This window comes from Acomys minous, assembly GCF_964271855.1.
Source record: "Acomys minous genome assembly, chromosome: 1".
Taxonomy (NCBI): Eukaryota; Metazoa; Chordata; class Mammalia; order Rodentia; family Muridae; genus Acomys; species Acomys minous.
Window position 1 is genome coordinate 129,778,442 of NC_140483.1, and position 12,349 is coordinate 129,790,790.

General features: G+C 41.4%; 1 protein-coding gene across 5 annotated transcripts in view; it reads left to right on the forward strand.

Moving 5' to 3' along the window:
• Positions 1–12,349, forward strand: part of USP45 (ubiquitin specific peptidase 45) — a 66,386-nt gene that overhangs the window by 4,307 nt on the left and 49,730 nt on the right. For 3 of the 5 annotated variants that reach the window (XM_084796541.1, XM_084796542.1, XM_084796543.1), the window contains exons 3-5: positions 4,262–4,434; positions 5,787–5,890; positions 7,571–7,671. In XM_084796541.1, the coding sequence (XP_084652667.1) occupies positions 4,262–4,434; positions 5,787–5,890; positions 7,571–7,671 (378 nt within the window). Of the gene's footprint in view, positions 1–4,261; positions 4,435–5,786; positions 5,891–7,570; positions 7,672–7,728; positions 7,855–12,349 lie in introns of those variants that run through there. The other 2 variants (XM_084796544.1, XM_084796545.1) reach the window with 2 other exon arrangements.

Genomic DNA, 12,349 nt, shown 5'->3' on the forward strand with positions numbered 1-12,349 from the left:
ATTTGGCATCTCACAGAGTGATGGGTTAAAGAAGTAACAACAGAGGCTTTTTCGTAAATAAAATCAGTACCGTATTTTCACCATTTTCTGCATAAGTCTGAGAACTGGCTTGTGTAGTTCCACCCACAAAACCATTGTTGATGTTCTTTTCTGTTTTGTTTTGTTTTTACGGTTTTTTGAGACAGTATTTCTCTGTGTAGCCTTGGCTGTCCTGGACTTGCTTTGTAGACCAGGCTGGCCTTGAACTCACAGTGATCCGCCTGCCTCTGCATCCCAAGTGCTGTGATTAAAGGCGTGAGCCACCACGCCCAGCTTTGTTGTTATCTTATTGGGGTTTTGTTTAAGTTATATGAATATTAAAGTTGTCATATTATTCTTTGTCTTTTCTCATGGCTCATTAAAATTAAGTCTCTAAGCCACCAGAGGTGGACCAATGGTGATCTTTTGGTTTGCTAACAGTAGGATTTCCTTGGCCTGCCCTCTCCTCCCAATTTCCACTTTCTTCTTCTTTCTTCTTTCTCCTTCCTTTCCTTCTTTCATTTCTCTGTTGATGGGGTCAAAATATCTCTAATAGTCTTAGTTCCTCAGGGCCTTGTATATATTACCTGAGCATTCTCCCACTGAGCCATATGCCTAGCCCACAGTGCATGCTCCCCCCCACCCTCCCCCCTCTCAGACAGTCTCACTATATCCTTGGCTGGCCTAGAACTCAGTATGTAGCCCAGGCTGGCCTTGAATTCAGGACCTCCACCTGCGTCTGCCTCCTGAGGTGTGCATCACTCCAGCTAGCAAGACTTGTCTTTCTTAAAAATGAACTTGGAATCTTTGTTTTCTGTTCTTGCTGTCATTTAATAATTTAGAGAAGAGAAGGAAAGTGTTGACTTTATATCACCGATTGCAAATTCCATGTAGAGTTTTACTAATATTTAAAATAGATACACTAGGCTGAGGATAGTGGTACCTGCCCTTAATCCCAACATTCAGGAGACAAACGCAGGCAGGTCTCTGAGTTCGAAGCCAGCCAGAGCTATACTACTGGCTTTTATTTGCCTAATGGAAGCTGTGGGCTGTAACAATTTTGATTTCAGGAATATCCATACAACCTAACATATGAATTAGATAATTATATACTTTACAGAAAACCCAAAGGAAATTTACTTAACATAAAGTAAATTGTTTACATCTTTCCATAAAATATATTATCTTGAGTCCATCCACTTATTTCGATTTTAGAAGACTCAGTAGTAGCATCAAAATGTTTACGTTGTCCTTCAGCACCCATCCCATGATTATGGAGCAGATACACAGCATAGAATGACCTTTCCTTTTAGAATTTTAGATTATAAAGTTCATACAAAGTGGTAACATTTTGTAAGCTGTTGCTCTGGACTAGCTAGTCATTCATCAGTTTTCCCTGACTGTCCCTTTCCTCAGTGACATGGGTCCTTGCTATTTAATATATATCACAATCACTCTTTTGCTTTGTTTTCGTTTTGAGCCACGGTCTCCAGCCCTAGCTAACCTCAAGCTCACTGTGTAGGTGAGGATCAATTGCAACTTCGGATTCTCATGCTTGCGTCTCCTGGGTGCTCGGAGGATAGTATACGTGGTTATGGGGTACTGGGGCGCAAACCCAGGGCCTGGTGCATGCTTGGCAAGCATTCACAGCTCTGAGAAGTCTAGACACCCCCTCCCCACCCCAAGCTCTTAGAATTAATCCTTTCATGTCTATTTTTATGGTTTACTCTTAATGTAAAATTAGGAATTTTCATGTTTTACATATTTCACTGTAAATACCTAGTGAGGAATGATATTTATGTCTGAAATAGTTAATGCATAGCTAGCTGAGTAACGATCCTTCTCTAGGCAGTTGGTAGATGGTTGTGGCTTTGTAGCTGTAGTTTTTTTTTCTTTTGTTCATTTATTTATCTATTTATATGAGTGCTTTATCTGCAGAAGTGGTCATCAGATCACATTATAGATGGTTGTGAGCCGCCATGTGGTTGCTGGGAATTGAACTCAGGAACCCTGAATGAGCAGGTGGTGCTCTTAACCACTGAGCCATCTCTCCAGCCCCTGTAGTTGTAGTTTTGATGCAGATATGTCACGAAGAGAAATTAAAGTGTCCAGGTAGTTGGGGACAATGGAAGTATTAACTGGGCCCTTATAAGGAGAATATAATTGTTTGAAGACTTTGTATACATGCTTAATTTTAGCCATTTTCCCCCACATACAATGTAAGCTGTTATAAGTGATATTTAGGGACTAGGCAAAAAATTTGTCATGTGAGAATATTCATTAAGAAGAATTCTGAAGCTGGGCATGGTGTTGCATGCCTTTACTCCCAGGCAAGGGACAGGTGCATTGCTGTGGTTTGAGGCCAGCATGGTGTACTAAGCAAGTCCAGGACAGCCAAGGCTCTCGAAAAGCAAAACAAACAAAAAGTTCTGGCTCCTGTAAATTGTGCCACTATTTGTTGTCCTTTATCCTAACAACGAGGAAAACAGCAACATAGCAAAAAGAATATATGCAAAAACATTTATGTATCTTTTTATTTTCCTTCCTTCCTTACTAGTACTAGCAAATGAGCCCAGGGCCTGTTGGATGCTAACTGCCAGCTCTGTTTCTGAGCTAAATATGTATTTTCCTGCCTCTTCCAGTACTGGGGAAAGACCATATGGATAACTCTTTAAGAAAGTTTTTAATTTTTATTTTAATGTATGTGTATTTGTCGTTGTCAGTGAATATCATATATGTATGGGTGAGGCCAGAAGCAAGTGTTGGGTCCCTTAGAACTGGAATTACAGGATGTTGTGAGCTTCCTGATGTAGGTACTGGCAACCAGACTCTCCAGTCCTCTGGAAGAACAGGAACTCTGGAACTTACTGTGTAGACCAGGCTGGCCTGGGATTCACAGAGATTCCCCTCTGCCTCCCTAGTGCTGATAGTAAAGGCGTGCAGCACTACACCTGCTTAGTAAATATTAATCTTAATTCTATTTCTTCTTTCCTTCCTTCCTTCCTGCTTTCCTTTTCTCTCTCTCTCTTTTTTTTTTTTTTTTTTTTTTTTTTTTTTTTTGAGCCAGGGTTTCTCTGTAACAACTCTGGCTGGCCTGGCCTGGAACTTACAGAGATCCGCCTGCCTCTGTATCCGGAGTGTTGGGATTAAAGGCATGCAACATTATGCCTGGCTTAATTCTATTTCTTTTTTTTTTTCTTTTTTTAAAGATTTATTGATTTATTCTTATGTATACAGTGCTCTGCCTGCATGTACCCCTGCAGGCCAGAAGAGGGCATCAGATCTCATTATAGGTGCTTGTGAGCCACCATGTGGTTTCTGGGAATTGAACTCAGGGCCTCTGGAAGAGCAGTCAGTGCTCTTAACGACTGGGCATCTCTCCAGCCCCTTAATTCTATTTCTTATTTTCGACTAATTTTAGAGTAACATGAAAGCATAAAGAAACCTACAGAGGTTTCATAGCTTTCCCTTGCCCTTCCCTGCACTGCTGTTTTACAGTATCAATACTGATGGAACAACCTTAGCTTATTGAGATATCACCGGAGTTACATGCGCTTTGTGTGTGCTAGTCTCTGTGTGTGTTAGTGTGTTCCTCGAACTTTATTATGCCTGTAGCTTTGTGTATTTCAGTGCGCCATGCCTGTGACCATGTTTTGCATTACATATATATATATATATATATATACACACCTTCGTCCTCACCCATAGCTCCTAGCAACCACTAATTGCTTTTGTAATTATCTCAAGAATGTTATGTACGTGCATTGATGTAATTATATATCCTTATGGGTTTGTTCTTGACTTTAGTGCTTTTTAGTTAGTATCATTATAACAGGCTTACTTACTGTCCTGGTTTCCTTTCTGTGCTGTGCTAAACACCTACAGCCAAGATCAGCTCGAGGAGGATAGGGCTTATTTCAGCTTATAGTCTGTCATGAAGAAAGTTGGGACCAGAACAGAGGCAGGGAGGAAAGCGAAGGCCAGAGGAACAGTGCATACTGACTTGTTACCTGTGACTTGCTCAGCTTGCTTTCTTATGCAGCCCAGGACCACCTGCCCAGTGTGGCGCTGCCCATATGGGCTGGGCCCTCTCACATCAATCATTAATCAAGAGCATGCCTGCAGACTTGCCTGCAGGCCAAGCTGAGGGAGGCAGTTTCTCAGCTGAGGTTCTATCTTTGCAGAGACTCCAGTTTGAGTCTAGCAGAGAGAAAAGGTTTTCATGTTGCCCCTTATTATTCAGTAGGTTTAACATGTCCACACATCAGCTATGCTGTCAGCGTGAATCATGTGAAGAGAGCAGTGGCTGAGAATCTGTGGTCAGTCTGTTCAGAGTGCCTGAAAGAGAGAAGAGTCTGTGATGGACAGCCAGTACTTCCTTCTGATGTTTGGCTGTGCCTCAAGTGTGGCTTTCAGGTAAGAAATGTGTTACTTGTATTTATGTCTCCTGTTATCCTTAAAATGCCTACTGTAAATGGACTGTAAGTCATGTAGGCTTTAAAATAGATTCATTTCACATTTAGATTGGCACTCCAAGATGGACTAAGGGCTGCTCTCTTTAGAAAGTAAGCATGTGTCACTCATAAATACTTTGAAAGAGAATCTGACACACTTGTTCTCATATCTGGATCTGTTTTTGCCATGTTTTTTTCTTTTTAAGTTTGGGAAATGGATCTAACCTTATAGATTCCCATTTTCATTCCTTTTTTACCTCATCTCCCTTTTTATATTAAGTTACTTTGTGTGTGTGCATGCCACAACACGTATGTGTATAGCAGAGGGCAGCTTCCTGGAGTTGGTTCTCTGTTACTCCCATGTATGTCCCAGGGATCAAACTCAGGATGTCAGGATTGGCAGCAGGTACCTTTAGAGCCATCTCACTAACCCTAATAAAGGTATTTTCTACTGAAATGAAAGTTGTGGTGCATGCCTTTAATCTCAGCACTTGGGAGGCAGAGTCAGGTGGAACTCTAAATTATGGGCTAGCCTGAGAGAGAGAGAGAGAGAGAGAGAGAGAGAGAGAGAGAGAGAGAGAGTGTGTGTTATAGGGGAGCCACAGCCACACACAAAAAACAAAATAAACAGAAATAATAAAAAAACAAAAATAAGTAAGTAAGCAAATAAATAAATGAAATAGTTAAGATATAGAAATTGTGTCACTTTAGAGTTAGTGATTAATTTAAGAGAAGGAAACTCTCAAAATAAAGCTTAAAACAAAACAAAACTGTGTCATCTCCAGCTTCATGGTTTCAGAGATTGGAGATGTTTCAGGCACTGTGTGTCAGACAACAATTTCCAAAGCCAAAAAGAAGGAAATGTATGTGCCTTTCTTTTTCAGATACATGACCTTTTCCTGGGCTTCCTCCCATGGGGTACTCATTCTCTTGTTTATCCAGCAAGGAAATGACTGTACTTTCCTGTTCTTATTCTCAGTGAGGCTGGGGTGGAGAACTGGGAACTGTGTGTGTGAGGAGAGCACCCCTGGCCTAGGAGGATGCTCAGTGTCCCACAGTGTGTAATATACTGGACGGCGAGTGTATATATTCCTAAATGGCAGGGAAATCAGTCACCTGTGGTCATCATAGGTAAATACACAATGGACAGTATGTTATCTACAAAGAATTACATTTAGTAAAAATCTGTATTGTTCTTTGAAGCTGTTCCCTCCTGCTTGAAATCAGAACTGTTCTTAAGTATAATTTAAGATTTGGTCATTTTGAAAGAAACTTATGTGTGAATCATATGAATAGCATTCTGTTCATTTTCAGGGATGCGGTAAAAATTCGGAAAGCCAGCATTCACTGAGACACTTCAAGAACTCTGGGGCAGAGTCCCACTGTGTTGTCATTAGCCTGAGTACGTGGGTCATTTGGTAAGTTAACTTTTGTTAGTATTTTATCTGCTGAAAAAACTTTGAGCATTACAAAGTAAAATAAAGATATAATATCAGTGTATATATCCTTCTCACACACAATCTGTGGGGTAATTTAAAAAATAATTTTAGAGCTGGCCGTGGTGGCGCACGCCTTTAATCCTAGCACTCGGGAGGCAGAGGCGGGTGGATCGCTGTGAGTTTGAGGCCAGCCTGGTCTACAAAGTGAGTCCAGGACAGCCAAGGCTAACACAGAGAGACCCTGTCTCGAAAAACCAAAAAAAAAAAAAAAAAATAATAATAATAATAATTTTACTCATGAACATCAAGCTTAAAGTAAAAAAAAAAATCTTATATCTCTCTAATCTTTTGTTTGTACCATAAAGAAAAATTCTGTCTACTTGAATTTTTTTTTTTTGTAATGAACTAATGCAGAATTCCAGCACTCTAAGAGGTAGATGGTACTTTAAGCACTCAGATAGTTCAGAGATGTTCTGACCCACACAGTGATGTTTTAAAAATATTATTGGAGCCAAGTGTGGTGTGGCACACCTGTAATCACAGCACTGGGAAGGTGCTCATGAGTTTCAGGCCAGCCTGAGACATATAGCTAGATCCTGTCTTAGAAAGAAAAAAATCTGGGGCTAAAGAAATGCTTCAGAGGTTAAATGTGTATACTACTGTGGCTGGAGAGATGGTTCAGCAGTTAGGAGCACTGGCTGTTCTTCCAGAGGACCTAGGTTCAGTTCCCAGCATCCACAATGGTCTGTAACTCCAGTCCCAGGGGATTTGATGCCCTCTTCTGGCCTCTTTGGGTACTGCATGCACATGATGCACAGACACATATTCAGACAAATACTCATACCCATAAAATAAAAATAGTAAGACTTAAACAACAAAAAAAAGGCATGATGATGCACACATTTAATCCCAGCATTTGGGAGGCAGAAGGAGGGGAATCTCTGTGAGTTGTAGGCTAGCCTAGTCTAAATTGTAAGTGCTAGGACATCCTATGCTATATATAGAGAGACCCTGCCTTTGTTTTACTGTTGCTCTTGCTCCTGCCCGCCCCCACCGCCCGGACAGGGTTTCTTTGTTTAGACTTGGCTGTTCTGGACTTGCTTTGTATACCAGGCTGGCCTTGAACTCACACTGATCCACCTGCCTCTGCTTCCCAAGTGCTGGTACTAAAGGAATGTGCCACTGTGACCAGCACTGCTCTTGTTTTATCTTGGTTTTGAGGCAGGATCTATCTCCATAACTCTGGCTGTTCTGGAACTCAACCAGAGGGTGTTAAACTCAACACAGATCTGCAGCCTCTTCCTGCTATGTCCTGGATACTGCCTTTAAAAAACAAAACAAAAACCCCAAAACACCAACACATCCCCTCCCTCCCACCCCCCATATGAGTTGGCTACATGTTTAAATCGGACCATGTCACATGTCACTGCTCTGCCTGAAACCATGTGACATTCTATTACATTTAAGACAAACTCCCAACATTTGATTTGGTCGGTGAAGGTCTGTGTAAACTGTCTCTTGCTTACTAGTCCAGGGTTAGCTAACACCTTCTTCTTTGAGTTCCTGATTCCTACGCAATATGAAGACAGAAGTTGCTAAGTGGGTTCCTTACATATAACTATTGAGTTCGTAACATCTGCTCGCATTCCTGTTTTTCAGGTGCTATGAATGTAACGAGCAGTTATCGACGCATTGTAACAAGAAGGTTTTGGCTCAGATAGTTGACTCTCTCCAGAAACATGTTCTTAAAACACAAACAGGTAACTTAAGCAACTGCTAAAGCAATTTGGATTAAAATGAGGTGTTTTGCACTTTGTGTAAAGTGTACATAAAGAATACCTCCCACTGACCCTCGCCCCCAGCAGGCAGAGGCCATGACCTCTGTGCATTCGAGGACAGCCCTGTCTACATAGTGTGTCTCAGGCCGTCCCGGGCTACATATGGCAAGCCTTCCTCAAATACAAAACAAACCACATCTTCGGTTTCACCGTGGCTTTTCTCAGTGTGTAATTTGAGTGAGAACTACCGTATAACACATGCTTAGCCAGCAGCCTCAGCCTGCTATCACGTAACATATTTCTAACATGAGAAATGGAAACGTGTAGCTAGCATGAGCTTTAAAATGTAACAGTCCTGGTTTGAATTTAGTGTCCTGTACTATTAGCTGCGGGCTTCTGCTCCTTGCTTTCCTTATGATAAAACTGGGATAAGAGTTCTATTTTGAGGAGTGTTGTGAAGCTTGGCAGTGATCCTTTGTGCAGATTTAGAAATATTGTCTGTGAGAATGCTTGACAAGATCGTGGCACATTTCGGAGCTGCGTCTCTTGTCAGTGTTGCGTAACTGCAGCGCTCCACTGATCCTAGCTGCTCAGACCAGGGCACCTGTGTAGCAGCCAGAGGACCAACTGTGAGAACTGGCTCTTTCATTTCCCCATGTGGGGCCTGGGGTCACGTCACCAGGCTTGCTAGTATGTTCTCTTACCCCTGAACTGCCGTGTTGGCCCTTGAGATGCCTTTGAAGAAATTAAATGCTTGAAATGTTGCACCAGCAACAGAAAGAGTTTATAAAAATATAGGTGTGATAAAGGGTTTGTTTTATTTATTTGCTTTTTGTTGTTGTTGTTGTTGTTTTGAGATAGGGTTTCTCTGTCTAGCCTTGGCTATCCTGGACTCCCTTTGTAGACCAAGCTGGCCTGGAACTCACAGCGATCCGCCTGCCTCTCCTCTCCCTGCTCTCCTCCCAGTGCTGGGATTAAAGGTGTGCACCACCACTCCTGCCTGTTGTTTATTTCTTTTTAACAGTGCTGGGTTTCATCCCAGAGCCTTGTGCAGGATAGGCAAATACTCTACCACTAAGCTCCATCCTCCATCCTTTAGTTGTCATAAAAGACAAAACAAGCAAGCAAACAAAAGGCATAGCTCCCAGCTGTATTCCTGCAGTCCAGTGTGTGCTTCGTTTGTGGGATTTTTACCTTTTCTCAGGTACGCCCGTGTGGCTCAGTTTCTGCTGGAAGAAGGAACCAGGGAGGTAGGTTGAAAGACTTTGAGCCCATCAGCAACTAAATTTGGTCTGAATGCTGTCTCTTGAGAACTGCACATTACATTTGCTTTATTGGCCATAAGGGCACACACCGTCATTTGATGGGAAATGTAGGAAAAACTGTTTTCCCTACATTTCTTTCCTTCGAGTCCCCAAGGTTCTGAATAAAGCCAGTGTCATAGCCATTCAGTTTTTCAGGTTTCTCGAATACTTAATTGTAGGAAGAATATCAGGGAGGGAGTGTGTTAGTTTTTCATTGCCCTGACAAAAACCTGAAGGAAACTTATAAGAAGGATTTATTTTGCTCTCTTATATCTTAATGGTGTCAGAGGTTTCTGTCTCTGGTCAGCTTGCTCTATTGCTATGAACCTATGGGGAGTCAGAACATCATCGAGGTACCCCTGTAGTCACAGGAAAGTTGCCTGCCTTGTGATAGTTAGGAAGCAGAGAGAGAGAGGGAATTAGGAAGGGGCCAGGGCAAGATGCATCTTCCAGGGACATGCTCACAGTGGCCTACCACCTCCCTACTCAACTACTGTTTCTGTTCATAGCGCATTCAAGCCAAGTGCATGAGCTTTGGCGAGAATTTCATATTCGTATCAGTTACTTTTCCAATGCTGTGATAGAATATCCTGACCAAAAGCAACTTAGGGAAGAAAGTTTATTTTGGCTTACAGTTTGACAGGGATAAGAGTTCATCAGGGGGCGAGGAGGTGTTGAAACAAACAACAAACAAGGTCAGGAAGCAGAGGTCACACAATCACACAAATCAGAGAGTGTACTGGAAATAGGGCCAGGATGTATAGTCTGTCTTCATTTATTTACTTACTTGTTTATTTATTAATTAAAAATTTATTTATTTTTATGTACATTGGTGTTTTGCCTGCATGTATGTTTGTGTGAGGGTGTCAGATCCCCTGTAACTGGGATTACAGACAGCTGTGAATCACCATGTGGGTGCTGGGAATTGAACCTGGGTCCTCTGGAAGAGTAGCCAGTGCTTTCATCCACTATGCCATCTCTCCAGCCCCCAGATTGTAATTGCTCCTTTTCCTTTCCCCTTAAGCCCCCTCCCTGCTCTCCTTCAAATTCATGACCTGTTTTTTTTTATGAGTTGTTATTGAATGTATATGTGTATTTGTATATAAATACATATTCCCAAATATAACCTGTTGACTCTATATAGTGTTACTTGTGTGTATATTTTCAGGGCTGGCCATTTGTTGCTGGACAGCCAATTAGATTGTTTTTCCCTGGGGAGGGCCACTTCTCCCCCCACCCAGATTTCAACTCCCAGTTGCCTGTAGTTCTTTGTGTAGGGAATAATGATATTGAAAAACTCTTTTTATGATTTTGCACGAAGTAAAAATAACCACCGAGAAGAAAGCCCGTACCTGTTCCTGAAACTTCCTTCAAGTTATGCAAGGCCTCTTTTCTAACACTCTTAATGTTGCTTATAGAGAATCTAGGCTCATTCCTGCTGTACCTCTAAAAACAAGGAGCTTGTTGAGTCTCAAGATTTTGATGTCACTGCTCCTTTGCACTTTTAAGAGAATGTTTGAGGCTCAAGGAGCTTTGGTTATGTAGCTATATCTGATAGTCTCTGTTAGAAGTGAAAACAAAAAAAGTTTGAATGTTCATGGAGAAACATCAGTAATTCTATGATTTTTTAACATAAATACTATTTTTAGAAACCACAAATACTTGTCAAAATAGGGTTGAATGAGTAGTACTGTTTTACATTTTTATAAATGTCCTTACTGTTTGGTAGAAAATAGCTGCAGTCTCTTTTTGTCTCTGTGTCTCTGTCTCTGTCGCTGTCTGGTCCCCCCCGCCCCCACCTCTGTCTCTCAGCCCTGGCTGTCCTGGAACTCTCTCTGTAGAGCAGGCTGGCCTCAAACTCAGAGATCTGCCTGCCTCTGCCTCACAAGTGCTGGCATTAAAAACGTGCACCAACGATGCCTGGCAAAAATAGCTGTATTCTCCTATCTGCTTCTGTTATCGCAAGTGCTGTCAGTTGACCTGAAAGGCTCTGAAAACCTGTGTTTTACTGCTGCATCCAGCATGACTCCAGGCTACACTGCAGACTGACTGGAACACAAAGGGTATGAAGAAAGACAAACACACAGAACAACTGGGTTTGGGTGGTCTAGGGCCTCCTACTTGGAGGATTTGTCCTTAGGACAGTGAAAAACCATTGTTAGGTTTTCAGTCCAGAAGTAAATGGTCAGTGTTGTATTTTAGTCAGGTTATTTGACTTGTAATATAAGACAGGTAGAAATGGATACATACCAGCCAGTGACAGATTGTATAACTAAATAAGTAAATATTTCTAAGGCTGATGATTAACTAGACTTTAATTAAATTAAATGGATTTTCAGAATAAATAGGTGCATTAATTATTATTCACTTTCAAACTAGAGAAATTGTGGCAAAACAGTTTTTCTTAAAACTTCTTTCAGCTGTAGAAATGGGCAAATTAGCATTAATACTACATGACTGGTTTAGGTAATTGCATTAAGCAATTGAGATGAATCCAGTGCAGGTTCCCAGAAGAATGCTTCCAGCTGTGTAGATTTCACATCTGATGTTAGGATTTGGATGGGGGTTGCGGGGGCCACTCACCCTTGTCATATGCACAGTGAAAAGGTCATATATAGCACAAGATTGAAAAAGAGCAACAACAACAACAAAAACAATCCTTGCAAGATCCAACCAGAAAGATGGGTTATAGAGCAGAGACCTGGAGGCTGTAGAAGAACGAATAAGGTTGGCAGAGCCTGTGGGGGAGAAAAACCATGCAAAGTGCAGAGGGCTTTTAGGGCCATGGAATTCTCCTACGATAAGGTGATACCTGTCATTCTGTATTTGCCCATCTAAAAGGAACATACACTACCCAGAGGACACCTAATGTAAATTACGGATGCTGGGTGATAATCAAGTGTCAATGTAGGTTCATCAGTTCTAACAAATGAACCATTCTGGTGGTGGATGTTGATAACAGAGTTTTTGGATGTGTGGGGACAAGTGTGTGTGGCTCAGTTTTACTTTGAACCTAAAATCTCACATTTTTTTTAAGTGACCTATGTACTCTGAAAGGGTCATTAAGCTACGTTAATAGGCTTATGTAATGAGAGTATTACATAAATATCAAACTTAGGAATTCCTGATAGAATATCGGTGGATATTCGTTTGCTTTTTGTGAGACTAAAAATTCCATGCTCTTTCTAGAGTATCTATTAGTCAATATTTTTGTTTGTTTGTTTGGATTGTTGTTGTTTTGTTTTGTTTTTGTTCTTTAGTGGTTTTTTGTTTGTTTGCTTGTTTGTTTGTTTGTTTTGTTTTTTAGTTTTTCGAGACAGGGTTTCTCTGTGTAGCCTTGGCTGTCCTGGACTTGC